Here is a 19,285-nt window from a genome sequence, read left to right as displayed (position 1 = left end):
AAGAAGAAGGGTTCCAACAGTAGTGAAGCGACTTCCAAGTAATGAAGGATATGGACTATAGTAAAGTGAAGTGTTTCTCCTATCACAAGATGGGCCATTTTGCGAGTCAATTTCACAAGAAGAAGAAGAAAAATACCAAGTCATAGGTGGTGGCATGAACGAAGATTGAAGAATTCTCGAGAAAATTTGAGGAAGAATTCAGCCTCATTGCATGCTTTTCACCTCATTGCATGCTTATTAAGCTTAGTGACCACAAGAGAGTGGTACATAGATATTGGTGCCTCTTTTCATATGAGAAGGGTGCATGAATTCTTTGGTAGGTTGTGGGAGGAGGACATTGATCTCCACATCAAGATGGGCAAATGATGCTAAGTACAAGGTTGTAGGTTGCGGTACTGTCACGTTTTAGAGGGAGTCTGGAAAACCCCTCAAAGTGACATAAGTGCTCTATGTTCCAGGACTAACTGAGAACCTCTTGTCAACATCGGCCTTGGAGGATAAAGGGTATGTGTGTGGAATTTCCACGATTGCAATTACTAGATATTTATCTCCTAACTTTAGCAGTTTATTTGTCTTATGTAAAATACTCTATGACAAATAATAACAAATTCACAATTGCAATCTTCATAATAAAAATGTTGCAGAATATAAAAACTAGAACTGAGAAAATATGCACACACAAAATTATGAGATCGTTATTTTTGGACAATTGTCCCTGGAAAAAACCCGAAGGGAAAACCAGTGCAACAGATGAGGGTTTTATTATTACCTTCAGCAATTTGAGAGAATTTACAACTGCTTGTCTTTAATTGGCAAGGCATTAGCAAACACTGATCTCTACTGGCAAAATATACTGGAGATTAACTATCTCCCTCTGCAACTAGATCCTTCCTCTCTCTCGGTATCTCACACTTCTTGGCTTTTCACACTGTTGGGCTAGAAATACGTATGGTTGCCTCCAGAAATTCGTTCAACCTTTAGAACTGTTGATTTTCTTAGTGCAATTAGGATTAACACAATATATCTAAAATTCTGATAATTACTTTTGATATAGACCTTCTTTTAGCTTATTCCAATATATCATTTAGTGATTATATTTTAGAAATTCAACCATATAGAAACGCAGAACAATAGAGATCACAACACACAAGATTTATCCTGAGAAAACCCACTATGGGGAAAAACCCAACAACATTTTCAATAAAGAAATTCTTCTTGTTCAATGAGAGACACAACTTAAGAGATTTGTACCCTGAAAATATTTGATATCTAATTTAAGATATGTGTACAGCTGCACTTCTAGATCATGAATATATCTTTTTGCTCACATTTTATTGTTGTTTGTGTTAAATTCCTGAATACCAGATTTGATTTATATTTCCAACAATACTTTATACCCAGGAATTATTTAACCTAGTAAACTAATTTTCTGAAATTGCTAAATAAAATTACACCGATGTTCTAACAACAAAAATGCAGCAGAAGCACAAGCAGAAAATCAGTGACATAGTCGAAATTTCGAACCCTCCAATTTATCCTTCACTTTTATTACTTAGAATAAATAAGGGCTCCCTTAAGGAAAATGGCCCACAAATAATTACAGAATTTATACAGAAAATGGAACTTGGAAATCTCAGTCCCCTGGAAAAACTCGGCCTGCTGGAAAATTTGGCTCTTGGAAAATTAGGCTTCCCCAATCTACAATTCAACCTCCTCTCTCCTAGCCTTGTATGGCCCTCGCATTGGATGAAATTCTTGTCCTCAGTTGCGCGGGCGTCGTGTCTCGTATGACCCCTTGCGCAAGCCTCCAAGCTCTGGATCTCAGACCTCCTTGAAAATTTGACGTTCCAAGATCTACATTACCGGATCCAGCAAAGGGAGAGGATAGATCGCCGAATTCGGATCCGCTGAAATATGCCAAAATTACAGCTGGCGGATCACTGTAAGCTCGGAAACGTATCCTCGTCGCAAAAATTGATCCATGCCTAAATCACCCTCCTTGCTGGAACCGCCCAAAGGAAAAGTCGGAAATTGCAGCGAAAGTGAAAAGGTCTAGAAATTAGATTCGGAAATTAGGTGTCATGCAACTCGTTAAACTTTAAAACGTAGTGGTCCCTGTTTGTCTCAACTCTCATTGTCTGCACCCTGCATAAGCAGAACAGTGAACTCGCAATTTTGGTTTTTTGCTTAGTGAACTCATAGTTTCAGAACAATGAACTTGTTTGCCGTAGGCACAATGAACAGGGGTTTAATGCTTAGCGTTTGGCGTGACAGGTGGCACAGTGTTGAGTGAACAAGTGTCTGGCCGACATTCATCTTTTTCCTTCGGCATTTGGCTCGACCGACCAAGGTACCCTCGACGCTAAATTAAATCACTTGTTTGGCCAGCATTCATCGGTTTCCTTCGGTGTTTGGCTCGATCAACCAAGGTAGGATTGTGAGAGTGGAATCTTTTTGATTCATTGTTTGACATGTGCATCCTGCAATTTTTTTGGTATCTTATCTATCCTGAAAGGCTGAATAACATGAAGATATCTGTTCTGTGGGCTGTTACCAATCGAATTGATTATAATTTGTAAATGTACCAATCGGTCTGATTATAATTTAGGAACAAAAGGTTGGTCAAGGGCATAATGTCACATATAGTGGTTGGCACTACCTAGTTTTTGAATTATTTGGTTTAGAATGGTTATATATATATATATCTATATATATATATTAAATACAACTGTGTATAGGCAGTTCAGAAAATATCTCTCTTGGAGTTATAAGGGCCCCTTCATTGGCACATATGTGGAGGCACCATATTATTCTTTTCATTTTGATGGGGATACCTTACCATATCCTGATTGTAATTCTGTCGTGTGTGTAAAAAATGTTGTTGTGATTGGGCTTTTATATCTCCTTGAAGAATACCTGTAAGAAGATCAGGCTTGAACTCCCACTCCCCCTGATGATGATCACCAAAATCTGTTGCTCCAACATGACATAGTATGTATGCTCTGCCTTTATTCTGTCCAAAACATAAATCCAAATTCATGTGTCTATAAGGGTTGCCATTGTACGGTTCTTTTGGCTTGTGTTGGGCAGTAAACGAGTTACTGCAGAGGTCAAATATTATACACAGTGGTTGTTATAGATGTCTGATTTTTGCCAGCAAGCTGTTAAAAGGTCAAGTTTATGTTTTGTAATGCCCATCAAGTTGTTATGAAGGTCAAACTTCCATTTGATTTATGTTGTAGAGCAACAAACCTATCTTTAGTCCCCCATATCTTTTTAGCATATGCCTCTTCCATCGATTGAGTATGTCCATATTAGTTTACATCGTACAGTGGTATAGATGGGTGTTCAGTGTCATATTCAGTTGTAGAGTTCAATTCACGAAAGCAAACTTTAGAGTATCAAAGGTCAGTGTTTGATTTTTGAACTTATTTTGATGGGGATACCTTACCATATGTCTTCGTGGGAGTGCTACATTATACTTTTGTGATGGCACATATGTTGAGGCGTTGTTATTATTTTAATATCATGACCTTGTAAATTATATTGTGTTACATGAAGTGTATTTTAATTTTTAATTGTGTATTGATGATAATATTAATATATTATAATTTGAATTGTATATGCAGTAAGGTAACCTATAGACCATTATCACTATGGAACCATCACACCATGAGCAGAGTGAAGGGGAAATCATCAAAACACATCCAAAATCTCTTCTATGGTAGTATGTGGAGATTATTGGAAAAAATCTCAGAGGTGGTTCATTTAAATGGAAGTGCAATGAATGCCAAGATATCAAAAATGACTCATATACTAGAGTGAGCCCACTGGTCAAACTAACACAGGGGTGCAAGTATGCACTAGGCCAAAAGATGCAAATGGCAAACCTGGCCAAGGTTTGAGTTCTGGAAAAATGAAATTCTTTTTATCTTTGCAAGAAGCTGCTGATAGGAAGCTCGCTAAGAGAAAACACCTTGTGCAGAGCTCTGCAACTAAGCAGATTGCCATCTAGGCTTGCTGCCACAACTAATAAAAGGCCCACTCTAGGCCCTCTTGAAGCAATTTTCAATAATGAAGGTAGAGACATAGCCGATGAACATGTAGCTTATTGCATCTATGCAAATGGGCTAACATTCAATTTGATGCATTCCCCTTATTGGCAACAAATGATTAAGGTTGTTAATGAAGCACCAAAAGGGTACAAAAGCCCTGTATATGAAAAGGTCGGCACTATTTTATTGGCATTAGAGAGACAATCCATGGATAGACAACTAAAGGCAATCTGGGATACATGGGCAGAAACAAGTGTGTCCATCATTTTTTATGGATGGAGAGACCAAAAAAACCGTCCATTAAACAATATTGTTGCAGTATGCCTCCAAGGGGTAATGTTTTTTAAGGTTGTTGATTGCAGTGGAATAGAGAAAGATGCATCTTTCATATCCACAATTCGTATTGATGCGATAGAAAGTGTGGGGCCACATAATGTTGTCCAAGTCATTACGGACAATGCATAGGTTTGTGAAGTTACAGGTTTGATTGTGGAGGGTCGATATGATCACATCTTTTGGACTCCATGTGCAGTACATTCATTGAAACTTATGCTTGCCAAGATTTGTGAGATTGAATGGATTAATGAAATATATGTAGCGGCAAAAGAAATCCAAATGTTCATAACCAATCATTCAATGTCCCAAGCCATTTATCGGGGTTTTGGAAAGTTGGAGCTACTGAAGGTACTTTTTTTTTAATCAATATTATTTGTATTGGAAATTATTAATTTTAATAACAAATTTATATATGATTTCTCATTTGAGATTTGACTTTTTGAAACTTGTAGGTTGTTGAAACCCGTTTTGCCTCCCACACTCTCGTCATAAAGAGGCTTGTGGAAGTGAGACAAGCATTACAAGCAATGGTCATTGACCCTCTTTGGGAATCATGGAGGACTTCCACTTCTGATAGAGGGCAAAAAATCAAGTCCATCATTCTTGATGATGCATGGTGGCATAAGATTCAATACCTTCTGCGGTTCACTGAACCAATCTTGACTTTAATCAGGGCATTTGACACAGATACACCTTGCTTGGGGGAAGTTTATGAAAACAGTGATAGTATGTTGGAGAGGATAAAGGAAATTATCAAGGCAAGTGAAAATGACCCTTATAAAACATTCTATTATTTAGTGAAGGACATAGTTACAGAAAGGTGGAACAAAATGACCACACCATTACACCTTTTGGCATATGCATTGCACTCTAAATATTATCATTCCAAAATTTTGTCTTTACTGGATAGAACAGCGTCAAACAAGGATTCTGAAGTGGTACAAAGATACAAGACAACTTTGAGGAAAATTTATAGAGATATGAGAGTTGCAATGGAAGTACGCAAAGAATTTGGAGGGTTTGTACAATCTACTTGTAGCTTTTAAGACCCACTAGCTATGGATGATGGAGGGCATCTTGATCCTATTACTTGGTGGGGCTTCTATGGTGGGGATAACATTCATCTCTCTACTTTAGTCACCAGGTTGTTATCACAGGTTACTAGTTCCTCGTCAGCTGAGAGGAATTGGAGTACATATGGGTTCATCCATTCAGTGAAGCGAAACAAGCTGGGAGCGACAAAGGCTAAGGATCTTGTGTATGTTCATTCCAACTTTCTTCTTCTATCACATATTGAACCAGAGTATAAAAAAGGTTTGAGGATGTGGGATGTGGAGCCTGAGATCTCTGACTTGAACTTGAAACTGAATGCCATGACTCACCTCAACCTACTTGAGGATATTGTTCCACCACCAGTGTAGCCTATTGATGCAACTTCCTACATTCCAAGACCCCATCATCTATTCATGATGTAGTTGCAATATGTGGAAGATAATGTGGATCCATTTGAGGATATGTAAATCTCTTTACTACTAAGTTATCAAGATACGGATCCGGATCCATTATATTTGATTTATAATTAACATTATAAATTAATGTAAATGAAATATTAATAATACCATATGTTGATTATAATAAAAAACTAATTAAAATTACATGCACACATATTAATATAAATTAAAAAAACTCGATAAAACAACTTGTCGTATGAAATATTAATAATACTATATATATATATATATAGAATATGATAAAATATTAATTAAAATTGCATGCAGAAATATTAATATAAATTAAAAAAACTTAATAAAACCACTTGCTGCCAATGCCTACGCCCCCTCCAGCCTGCGTCACCGTTGTTGAGCTGCCCACGGCCCCGACCAAACCACTGTTGCGCTGCCAAAAGTGTGACGTGTTGCTGACACCCCGACCACACTACCTTCTGCGATGTGTTGCCGCTCCAAGCATGGGATGACTTTTGCTTACAAACGTTGCTTTAATCAGAGCTTGCCTGATCTGCCGCAAACCAAGAGGGTGGGTGGTATTATTAGCATAAGACTTTTGATAGGTTCGAAGACAAGCCTATAAAATCCTCAGAAGGCGGCGTGCCTAACCAATCCCATCTGTGCTTTGGCAGCAACTTTGCCAAGCGAGATAGTGGTTAGCAGCTTGTTTATGTAGCTGCCATAGTAGTGTACGCCCGTGTTAGCTGCTGGTTTCATGGTGCTCGACCAGGCAACCTCCCGTAGTGGGCTGTCAACGCCCATTCCGTCTCCAAAACCACTGAATGCCACCAAACCAGTTAAATCGTCCCCTAAATACCAGGCGTGGTTCTGTTTGACGTTGAAATGCCACCCTGGCGGATCATACGCGGATCCGGTTCGGATACGGGATCCGTGTTTCCTTCTCTTGACCCCGTGGATCCGGTAACTTAGCTTTATTATTATCATTTATGATATTATGATTTTTTTGTTACTTTATCATTTTTGATATTATGATCCTTTTTTTTACTTTGTACCAGGGAGGATGCATCATTTTTCATCATTTGAGTATTTCAAGTTTCATATTTATGATATATCTAATGGTTTCAGTTATAAAAGTGTTTGATGGTTTTAGTGAGTATTTCATTTTGAAAACTGAAGTGTTTTTTATAATTTAAAAAAAAAATATTATTATATTTTTTTTGTCGGGATTTTGGATTTTCAAAAGACTAGCGGATCCAAATCCGTATCTGTATCCATATCCTAATCCTGGTAACTTAGTCCAAGACACTCGGCCTCCACAAGTTTCCTCTCTTTAGAATTTGTTTTTTTCAGATCGAAAAAAGCAATAATTGTATTTATATCAGAAATATAAACAAAACATTATACCAGTATAGCTGTTCCTCAAATATATGAGACTATACATAGGAGTGGAAATAACACCACAATTAACACTAGAATGAACTCCAGCCAAAATTGGAAAGCACAGCTGTTCCTCATATAGGAGACTAAACATAGGAGCGTAGAAATTAACACCAAAATTAACGAGTTCCAGCCAAAATTGGAAAGCATCAAAACAGCCATTAAAGGGCCGAGTCTAAAATAGTCTCGCTGATCATAGAGAAGACTAAAATTAACCACTCAGAGGCCGAACAGATCTTAACAATCTACTCCACAACAAGAAAGACAAATCAAGCTTGGAGAACCTGCGTTCACTGGAAATAGCAAAATTAGAGGATTACAAACTTCAGTGTCCAGAGAGAATCATCTGAAACTAATAGAAAACAAAACCAGAAATTGATGAAAGCGCCACAAGTTTCCTCTCTCTAGAATTTGTTGCTGCAACATTTCCTCCCATAGTACTTTCAGAGCTATTGCAACATCTTGAATGTTATGGATTCCATGTAATTGATTCAATTATTACTTAGTTGTGCCATTGTTCGACAGAAATACAATATCATAGCTTTCAAATCTTCGGAAACTTTGATATCTTGAATTTTAAGAAGGGTCAAACTGCATTCGTTCTAGTGAATACGGAACTTATTTCAGACTGTACTATTTTTTTTTGTCTTCGATTTTTTTATTTCCTTCATCCATCTGTAATATTTTAATTTTATTTATTCACCTAGTAATTCAATATTTTCGAATGTTTAATTTTATCTCATTCTCCACAAATATGAGTGGCACAATTGGTGTCCATATGCTAAGTTCATTTGCTACAATATTTTAGTCGATGTAGTCATAGGATTTGTAATCAGTGCATGAGCTACAGCCTAGAGGATTCTGTAATTTAATTGAAAGCAACGAAATGCCTATTAACTACAATATTTTGTACAGGATGTCGTAGAAATTATGAAAGAATCTTTATATGACAAATTTGTAGATGAGCATGGTTGCGTGGATTTTGCACGCAGTGGTGGAATGAGCCAACAAAAAGAGGCCAAACGCTTTCTCAGTGCTCTTCAGAAAAAGTCTGAATTACAGCAGAATGCCTGCTTCCCAATTTCTGTAAGTATCATATTCTTCCTCTTTTGATACGTCTTGTCTTTGTGGGAACTCCTGAATTTTCACTGTTCAGTATAAGTCTTTCTGTTGTTGTTGTTGTTTTTTTTTAATTGTGGATGTCAACGTTTCGTTCTGTTTTTAGACTCGATTTTGATGCAAGGCAATTTCCTGCTGTGTTTTCTACCACTCTGGAATGCCTAGTTGCTGGAATAACAAGTTATAAGCAACTACCTATATCTTCTTCCATGATAGTTTTGAGACAGTCCTACTCTATTTTGCAGTAGGTGGCAATATATAATTCTAGTTGGTTTAGAGCATAGCATTCCATATGAAAAATTTATTATATGAAGTATAAACATTGTAGTTACTAGAAGATAATAGTTATTTCCATTCTCAACTGTCTTCTCTGCATAATTTTCCTCTAATTTTATACAGTGGGAATTATTATTTAAAGTGCAGTGTGTAACCGTTAACTTTTTTGGTTGGTTAGGAGCTTTTTATTCTTGCGGATGAAATAAGCCTTAAAGTTCCAGACGTGGATGCACTAATTGATAATCTGAATAGTGCTGGGTACTTGATTAAAAAGGGACATAAAACATACGAGGTTAGTATTTGTGTAGAACTTGCATTTTTCTCTTTGAAACTAATGGATTAATATTGTAACTCATTTTTTTGAAGACTCTTGAAATAGGTGCACAGTTTCCAAAATGTCTTATATATTTTGTTTGATGATACTTTAAAAATCTAGACTTTTTCATCTGAAAAATACTTCTTATATTTACAGAAAAATATTTACAATCAGAAACAAAAAGTAAAAGGCTATATATAATGAGCTCTATAATGTCTTTTGAAAAGCTACTAATGCAGAATAAATGCAGAGTACATTTTGTGATCCAAAGATTGGGAATCTTTGATCAGCAAAGCTCCTTTTGCCAACAATTGATTATGAACCTCATCATTCCATACCGAATTGAAAGCAGCCAAAGAGCTAACCTCATGATAAAAAATAAACTTACACCTTAGTTTTTACAAAACAAATAGGGTTGCTATCCTCAAGCAATACCAAAGCTGAGGAAAAGCCCCACAAACAGGAACACAGCCATCTCCAAACAGAATTGCTTGCTAATGAATCCTGCCCTGAAGAAACACGATGGGATGATCCTCAAACTAACTCAAACATTGCCTGGAAAATTGACAATTTGAGATGTTTGACTATCTTGGGGCACTGATGAAAAAGGAAAAGGCCATCCAATAAACAAGTCTTGGCTAACTTGGCCTTAGATGGAATCCCCTAATGAATGATAAGCCAAGCAAACATTCTCAGCTTATAGGAAAGCAATATAGTCCAAACACTATGCAAGTGCCTCACCCAATATTCTGTTGAAAATTGGTAGCTATGGTTGGTCTTTTCATTAGCAAAATCAAAAAGAAAAAAATCGAATTTAAAATAATTGGTTTATTACTCCACAAAGTGTCCAAGTCAGCCCTCCTAGATCATGTTGGCCTGCCCAAGAGACACATCTTTTCGCATGGACGAATAACTATATATTGAGACTATTCGCTCTTATTATGGGCAGATTCAGATCATCTCTTATTTCTCTGTTTTGTGCGGATTTGAGGCTCTATATCTTGCAGATCTGAGGCTCTATACCTTGTGGACCTGTGGCACTCTTTTTGTTCCTCTTCCCTGTGGTAAAGTGAGTTCTGTGGCAATCTTTTCGGTCGATCAAGCTAAGGCCTGTGGCACCTCGTCTAAAGCGAGCTCTGTAGCATCTCTCATGAGGTTCTGTGGCATCTCTCATGTGGATCTGTAGCTTCTATCATGCGGTTCTGTGGCATCTCTCATGCAGTTCCATGGCATCTCTCATGCAGTTCTGTGGCATCTCTCATGTGAAGTTCCATGGCATCTCATGTCCTAATTCTGTGGCATCTCATGTATGCTCTGTGGCATCTCATATCTGAGTTTTGTGGCATCACTCATATCTATGGTACTTGTCTCTGTGGGAAAGCAAAGGACTGTGGCACTTAGGCCCCTCTATTGCAGACTTTGATTATGAACCAACGTTGACTATTTCTCTCTCCCTTGTCTGGTTTTGACTTGGCAAACATTGAGGTCAGAGATTGATGTTTTGATTGAATATTCTGATGTACATTTTGAAGAACTGAATTCTCTCTCATAAGGAAAGATTTGTTGGGTTTTCCCCTTGTGGTTTTGCCCTGGCTGCTGGCCTAATTTCTGGTGTCTCTTGTCTTATTGTTTAGTATGATCTATACTGCTTCTCTACTGTTATGGTTGAAATTTTTCATGTATAACTACTTGATGATTGGAATGCTATAAAGAAGTCAAATTGTATCATTAGAAGTAGTTATCAGATTGAAAATTTGTACTAGTCTGGATTGCACTAGAAAATCAACATGGAATCAGAGCTTTGGTGAACAGAAAGAGCATGAGGCCACTCTTAAAGATATCTTATTCTACATTTGAAGAAGATTGATCATCTACACCCATGGCAGCCCCGAGGATGAAGTCGATTCTGTTTGCCCTAATGAGCTTTGTCTTTGTTTGAGATGCTAAGCTTGTTGAAATGTGGTTGTCAATGATATGAACCCAAACAACACCAAAAGATGCCCCGCCTTTGTTGACCAAAATGACATGGCAAATCATGGTTTCTTGAGTCAAGACCATAGTTTTAAAACTCCGACTCTGACTCCGACTCAGCCAAGGATCGACTCCGAATCCGACTCCGAAATGGTAATGACTTGGCCGGCTCGATTTCAATGACTCGGTCATTGTAAAAAATACATTAAATATTTTTTTTTATAAAAAGACATAAAAAAAAAGATTTTAAACATAATTTTAAAGATTTTCATTCATGTTTCCAAACACACAGCATTATAATATAGATGGAAGACAACATATGATCAAAGTAGGCTCATGAACCAATCCATTATATCAAAATGGTACCCAATGGCAATACATAATCAACTGTCATACATGATCAAAGACTCAAAACAAAAAACACATAACCAAGGAGGCTAGAAATGGCCTCTACAACAAAAGTAAACTGTGACCAGACTCCAGTACTAGTACTACAGCTACTGGCTAGTAGCTACTGCCAGAGGAGCCAAGATCATGTCGATCAATCTCTGGATCATCATCAGAGTCGAACAGGGGGGCTCATGGCTCCTCCTCATCATCATCATCTCCAACTGCAGCTGTAGAAGTGGTACCACTAGCAGGCTGTGCAACTGCAGCAGATGCAAGCTGAGATAGAGTAGATATGTGGCTGCACTTCTGTCGTGGCTGAGCAGAGGAAGCACCTACAACTGGAGTCCTTGCTGGCTGTGAGATTGAGGCTGGTGGATTGGGATCTGCATTCAACTGAATAGCATGTTCAAGTTCAACTGATGTCTTGATATCTAAATCTAAATCAAGATCCTCATCAGGATCAAACTCTGCTGGACGACTCTCCACTACCCAATTTGATGTTGGATCAATGTCTTCCAACACAATGGGATTTGAATCAGGTCTTTTGTTCAGCAAATGGTTTCGTCTGAGCCGGAGGTTGTATTGGACATAAACTAGATCATTTAACCGTTTTTGATCCAAACGGTTTCTCTTCTTTGTGTTACTTGGGATCAGGAGCGAAAACGGGAGCGGGAGCGACATTTTCAGAAGCACCTGGTTTGGGAGCGAATCCCAGAGGAGTTCAACAACCAATGTCACTAACATCAAGGTACATAGAGGGATTAGTGCTCTTGATTAAATACGAGTTCCATACCCTAATACATGACAAAATTCAATGGAAACATTGCAATCCTCCAATCCTGAAATCCTGATAAGTCTGCTGGATTTTGAGTGAAATCTACAATTCTACTTTCTCCATATGAAATCCAATGAGGCCAAAACCACTCTCAAACATCCTGAGTCATTTCATGGTAATGTTAAAAATTTAAGTAAAAGGATGAAAATGAAGATTAAGGAGAATGTCACTTTTACTTTAAGAATTTAACATTACCATGAAATTTGAATAGCATATCAATAGTAGAGAGCATTTGAATGTGTTAAATAGGGTTTGGGAGGGGGAAATGGACCCCAAATAACATTTAGCTAATTCATAAAACACCTTGAAGTCCAAACCAATCAACAAACCCCTTAAAATTTCATTAAAATAATGTTAAATCGTTGTTTTAGTGGGTTACGGGCCGCTGTTTGTGACTCGGCCGAGTCAGTACAGGAAACGGTCGAGTTGGCCGAGTCAGCCATGACTCGGCCAAGTCATGGCTGACTCGGCCAACCGAGCCGTTTTTTTTACGGAGTCACTCTGGAGGGCAATGGAACGGACCAAATCGGCTGTTTCCGTTTCGAAACGTCCGTTTTTTAAAACTATGGTCAAGACCATCTTTATTGCATTCTCCTCATCATACCCATTCTGACAGTATGTGGTTTGTGATGAGGATCCTCATGGTTTGAGAGATATGCTTGTTTGAAGTTGATGCCCCCACCTTGTGGTCAAAAGCCCCAACAAATGGTTGATGTGGCGACTTATTATCCGCTGGCAAAATCTTGAAGTCAATGAGATCTTATTATTAAAAATAAATTAAATAATGTGGCTAAGATATCTTGTTGAGGGCATCAAAATTTGAATTAAAATCAATATTAAAGTTGGCCTAAGGTTAGCAATGGTTTTAGCTCCAAAAGAATTTGAATTTTATAATTCAAATAGCCCTCCAATTCTAGTCGGCTTCAAATATTCCCTCCTTTTGGATTTCAACCAACCCTCCTAGACATTTCTCTAGCCACTATTAAAAGAGGCCTCTGCTCCCCTCAAAGGCACGAGTTAAGATGCCTATCTTATGAGAAGAAGTTTTGTAATAACCACTGCAGCCTTGAGGAGTCTTGTAAATCAATTTGGTGTTAGTTTATGGATTTTGGATAGCATCAGACAGGTGTTCTAGTCTCTAAGGTGTCAGAGAGACTGAAGAACACGAGATCTTCGAAACCCAGAAAAGGTTTCACTTAGAAACCTCCCAATTAAATTAATTGATCAATAATTAAAAATTCCAAAGTCTAACTTAGGAAAATTGATTAATTAATGTGTATTAATTGAGGTAATGGACTTTTGCTCTAGAGACTTATAGAAAAGTGTATTGATGTAGTCAAATTTATCTTAGCCATCGATTACGATTATATCTTGGCCATTGATGCTCCAACAAGAGATTATAAGAGCAAGTTGATGGGATGGAGATAAACGTGTTGAATTAGCAAGGAAGCAAGGCAATGTGAATTTCCCAATGGGCAGTATTCAGCGAGGGAAGAGTTCGAGCCAAAAGAGCATCAGAGAGAGGGAGCAACATAAAATTTGGGAGAGATTCTAGAGAGTTTTCCAGTGTTTCTTTGGTGCTAGAGTGGCAGGAGATAGAAGGCCAAATTATTTGCAGAGAAAGCCGCAAAAGCTTGTGCGAATAGCTAGAAACACTTGAGCGAGTTGCCGAAAGAGAGTGGATTCAGTTGTCGGAGGCCGGATTAGCTTCCAGGAGGCAGAGTGAATGACTTCTAGATGCAGAGGGAGGTAGGATGGCTCATTTGGAGTGAATTTCCAGATAGTGGGAGTTATCCAGAGCCAGTAGTGCGAGTTCCAGGCTGCAGTGTGAGCAACTTGTGAGGGGTTCGAGCAGGCTAGAGGAGGCTGAGTTGTTTAGCTAAGGAGATTTGGGATCTCTAGATTATTTTGCCAGTATATTTTTCATAGGATTGTCAGTTGGGTAACCAGAGTATTGTACTCTCAAATTTGTTGTATAATAATAAAATAGACCCCCATTTGCTGCATTGGTGTTCCCTTCAATGTTTTTCCGGGGACTTTTAGTCGAAAATTATTGTGTCAAATTTTTATGTGTGTGCATCTAGTTCTCAGTTCCTTATTTTACTTCTGCAACATATTTTATTTGTGAAGAATGTATTAGTGAGTTATTTGCTAACTGTTGTAAACAAATAAACTACTAATCAGTTAGGAGAATAATTTCCAGTTGGTGCATTCGAGGAAATTTCACATTATATCAAAGCATTATTTATCATATCAAAGGCACAAAAGTGAAGGCAGTGAGATTGTGTAGTTTCAGAGGGAGATTTGATGCACTTTCTCCAGATCTGTGCAGGCCAAGCCAGTGGTGCGAATTGTAGAGAGGAAATTCGATTTTCCAGATCTTATTCTGAGGAAAAGTGTGAATTGCCTCAAAAGCAGAGTTTGCAGGCAATGTGGTTGCTAGGAAGTAGTTCGGTTGATTCACATAATAGATCTGGGTGCAGAGATTTGCAGTTGTTAAAAATATGCAACTACGGTCAAATTCCACTTTGGACAACTCACTTATTGGAGATAATATTTGCATTGAATTCCTCTTTTCGTAAGGACCAAAATTGACCTAAAGATCACTCAAATCGGATAAGAGAGTGTATTTATGAATAATATCCTACATGTGCATATTTGATAAGGTAGGCCCTAAAGCAAAGTTGACCCTCTTGGAAGGCTATAAATACAAGTGACGTCTACTTTATTTGGACACAATCATGAGACACTCTTCTATCATGGTTTTTGGCTCGCACAGGTCTGAGGCTTGTCTGTGGAGGAATAGGTTCGCTTTGAGATGAAATTGCAGTGTTTGAAGCTCGCATTTCAGATCTAGGGTTTTGGGCCACAGTCGCATGCACAACACAAGATGGATTCAACCATAGTCGCTCACAAAGAAGCTCATTTGTGCGACTGGAGCCTTCCAGTCGCACTGAAAACTCTCTATCCATGCGACTAGGAGTTAGGGTTTTAGATTTTTGGTTGCAGATCCAGTTGCTCGCAGACCTAAGAGAGCGACCAAAAAACTATAGTTGCTCGCTCACAATGTATCAAAGTGTGATTGGGATGCTAAAGTGTTAAATTATGGTATGTTCTATGCTTAGAGCAGTTTACTTATTTTTCTTCTTATTAGACACAGATTAGTAATCACATATACATTAAGTAAAGTGCAGATAGAACATTAAATGATAAACAGAAAAATAAGCCAAGACAAGAGACACAAGATGTGGCGGCTAGCCAGGGACAAACCCTAATGCAAGGAAACCCTTTGATCAAATCTTCTTTTATCTTCAATAGTTCAGCAGAGAGAAATAGTACAAAATCTGAATTTTGTAATTTTATATCAGTAGCAGCAAGCCCTAGATCAGCAAAGTCAAACTTGGTCAAGTTAGCTGAAATTGACCTCTAAAATACTTGGTCGATTTCCAGTCAACTTGTCCTCGAACAGCTTGAAGAAGCAGCCCTTGATCAGCCCCAAAAATTTAGTCAATTTGTAGATTTCTGAAGTCAACTTGCAGCCCTAAACTAGGGCAGTGAACACCAGTCAAACCAGAGGTCAAATCACCTCGATTTTCGTGCCAAAAATTGCGGCCTGCCTAGGAGAGGCATCCACACCCAATCCGCACTCTTGGAAGGTCAACACTTGGTCAAAGAGATGACTTGCTACCCTAGGACGTCCTCCTTTCAGCCACACATGTGTGAGAGAGAGAGAGGCTCCTTTTATGCATAGGAGAGAGAGAGAAGATGAGTGAATTGAATTGTCCAAATGAGGAGAATGCTCCTTGTATTTATATGCAAACGTTGAGGTTGAATAGACATGACTGTTGGGCTTCTGAGCCTACATAAGTTTGTTGGCCGACCTTGACAATTTGTCCATAATCAAAATAAATTCATATCTCCATAGATACTTATCGGAACCGGATGATCTTTAGATCAATCCTACACCTCTCGATGAGAGGAATCTAGGAAAAATATCAAAAGTTGTTGGCATAACAACCTGAAGGGTGCGAACGAGACTCTGAGATAGATTTGGGGAGATCCAACCACAGTCGCTTGCTTACAGTGCTTCAGAGAGTGACTAGGCAGATATACTCACTCGGATGACTCCTCCATGCAACCGGGACCTGAAAGATGAAATCTCAGTTGTCCGAAGATTTTGCTCAGTAACTGTAGTGTTCTGCAGTTGACTAGAATCAGTGACAATTCAGTACAATAGGCTCTAGTGCCTCCTTCCTTCTCCTATTGTGTCATATTTGTAAATCCTTCAATCCTATCCCAAGTTGTTCTTAAGGGGGGATGTTAGGATATTCCGACACATAGGAAATAGTTAAGTACAACTTGGTCTAGTATAGAGTTAGGTATAGAGTTAGGTAAAGTGTGTTTCTTTACCGTTGTACATTTTGTAACTTACAATCCGACGGTCACGATATGTAGTGATCCGACAGTTCATTCTCTCCTCGGTATTACCGACACTTGATCCGTGGCTTGACACCCGATTGGTCCATGAATTCTATTTAAAGCACATGGAGGGTCATTTGTAGGGTAATCCGTGCATGAGAGAAACATATGTAAATTTTCATTCTTTTATTAATAAATTGCCTGAAGTGGCTGCGTTGGCTCAGGCCGTGCACTGTTTCCCTCTTTGAGGGTTTTAACCACGTCAAAATACTGGTGTATTGATCTGCGATCTGGTTGTGAGCGGTGTCCTTTTGGTGTTCTGTCTGAGGAACTTACCCTGTAAATTCCTACATGGTATCAGAGCTATTTGAGGGTCGTGTTCATTGGTGATGCAAATCTGAAGCCGATAGAACTGCATTCGACTGCCGTTTCCTAGATCTGTTGTTTCTTACTGCTTTCGGGCCGAGAGGACTGCTCTGTTGTGTTGGGAGCATCTGTTCCAGTGAGGAACCCCTTTCGTTTCACGCGAAAAGGTTTCCGGTAACCCTAGCTGCGTCATTTTTAAGATCTGGAGGTATACATGTTTATTTGCAGTTTACTATTATTTTCTCTCTGTTTATTTCGGTTTCGGTTTATTTAGCTTCGTTTATTACCGAATCTATACCTTTCATTTCTGCGTATGCTCTTTGCCCTGCGACTCTGTGCGATCTAGGCAAATCAGAAACAGAAAGGAAGGATTTTTCTCATGCGTATGCTCTTTTCCCTGCGCCTTAGGGTGATCTCGGAAAATCAGAAACATTGAGGAAAATATTTAGTTTTCGGCCAAAGCTAACTTTGAGCCGCAAGGTTCATTTTTGAAAATATTTAGTTTTTCGGCTAAAGCTAACTTCGAGCCATAAGGTTCGTTTTCTTTGCATGTCCGTGTTGGGTTTTGTGTTTTTTGTTTTGTAGGGAAAAAGAGCTTTCTCAAAGCAAGCACGCAACCCAAAGCACCCCCCCCCCCCCCTTCTCTCTCTCTCTCTCAAATTTTTTGTATAGATCAATTGGTTCAAAGCTATTTTAAGAGAGTAGAGGTTTTGGGTTCAAGTCTCCATTTTGTGGGGGCGGGGTTTTTCATTTCCGCACATTCCCGCACTTCGTCGGCAACTTCAACAGCTTTTTTTCAAAAAGCCATAACTTCTTCATCCGGAAGTTGTTTTCAGAGCCGTTTTTTTAAACCAGCCTAATTTTTCGAGATCTATCCATTGGAACACTTATTTTCAGCATCTTTAGCTTCAGTTTCCATTGAAATGGAAAGTCAATACCAAGTTACCCTTGACAGCACCAACTACTTCCAATGGTTGGCTTACATTGAGGATTTACTTAGAAGTAAAGGTCTCTACAGAATAGCCTCAGGCCAAGAAAAGAAACCGAAGGATGAAGATAAGGTTGCTAAATGGGAAAATAGGCAAGATCAAGCACGTGGATTGATAGGGATGTCTATTTCTCCAGATCTTAGATTCCATATTGCAGAAATTGATACTCCTGATGAAGCAATGAAACAAATCAATAAAGTTTTTGGGATTAAAAATGAAATTAGAGCCCATCAACTTGAAAATGAGTTGCTTACATTGGACCCTAATAATTTTTCTTGCATTGAAGATTTCTTGTCCAAGTTCAAGACCCTTAGATATCTTTTGGAAGGTGTTAAAGTTAAGAAAGAAGATAGTAACTTTATCTATTCCATTCTTACAAAGTTGGGACCAGCCTACTCTGTGTTTGTTTCCACCTTCCATTCTACAAGAGAAGCCTTCATTTCTCAAGGAACAGACTACAAGCCCCCTTCCTTTGACTCTTTTTGTAATTCTTTAATAAGAGAACAAGAAAAACTCTTACACCTTGGTCTTCTTAATCTTGGAAACTCTTCCAAGAAAGCGTTAGCCGCCCAGCAGCAACCAAATTCAAAGAATCCTAAGAAGTCATATCCTAAAAAGAATGGTCCTAAACCAAACAAGGGTCCTGAGCAATTTCAGCCCCAAAATGAAAAATCATTTCAACAAAATGATAAGACAAATAAAAACAAAGGGAAGAAGACTGATAGACATTGCAATTTTTGTCTTAGAATCAAAATGCTTTAAGAAGATGGAAGCCTTGGAAGCAGCAATGAAGAAACATAACATCCATTTGGGGCAATCTTCAACTTCAACTTCATCTTCAGGAATGGCACTTTCTGCATGTGGTTGTCAAGCATCTCGGTCTGGCTATGCATTAAATGTATCTTCTTCTTCTCATTCTCATGAGTGGCTCATTGATTCTGGAGCTTCTTATCACATGGCCAAAAACAAAGCCATGTTTTCTTTTTTAAATGATTGTAACACCAAAAATATATATGTTGGTGATGATAGATCTCTTAGTGTTGTAGGGACTGGAACTGTTCATCTAGACAATGGTCAGTTTAATGATGTATTATGTGTTCCAACCTTATCCTTCAACCTTCTATCTGTATATCAGATAACTCATTCAGGTGAAGGTAAAATCGTTGAATTTTGACCTCATGATGTTGTAATCATGGACTTAAGAGATCCTAAACAGATTTTGGCTACTGGCATTGCTGATGATTCTACAAGGTTGTATAAGTTTCACAACTTTGGGTCATCAAATCTTCCCTCAGTATTTGTTGCTCATA

At 38.4% G+C, this 19,285-nt stretch overlaps 1 protein-coding gene across 2 annotated transcripts in view; it reads left to right on the top strand.

The window, feature by feature from the left end:
* Window positions 1-19,285, top strand: part of LOC149184523 (putative DNA helicase MCM8) — a 328,833-nt gene that overhangs the window by 294,404 nt on the left and 15,144 nt on the right. For both annotated transcript variants that reach the window (XM_089417565.1, XM_089417564.1), the window contains exons 15-16: window positions 8,210-8,380; window positions 8,868-8,981. In XM_089417565.1, the coding sequence (XP_089273691.1) occupies window positions 8,210-8,380; window positions 8,868-8,981 (285 nt within the window). The remainder of the gene's footprint in view (window positions 1-8,209; window positions 8,381-8,867; window positions 8,982-19,285) is intronic.

The sequence above is a fragment of the Pinus tabuliformis genome, chromosome 3_2 (genome assembly GCF_031772625.1).
Source record: "Pinus tabuliformis cultivar Carrire ecotype Pingquan chromosome 3_2, CPIR1, whole genome shotgun sequence".
Taxonomy (NCBI): domain Eukaryota; kingdom Viridiplantae; phylum Streptophyta; class Pinopsida; order Pinales; family Pinaceae; genus Pinus; species Pinus tabuliformis.
The sequence above is the reverse complement of the archived record's forward strand: the minus strand, read 5'-3'. Positions and strand labels throughout refer to the sequence as shown.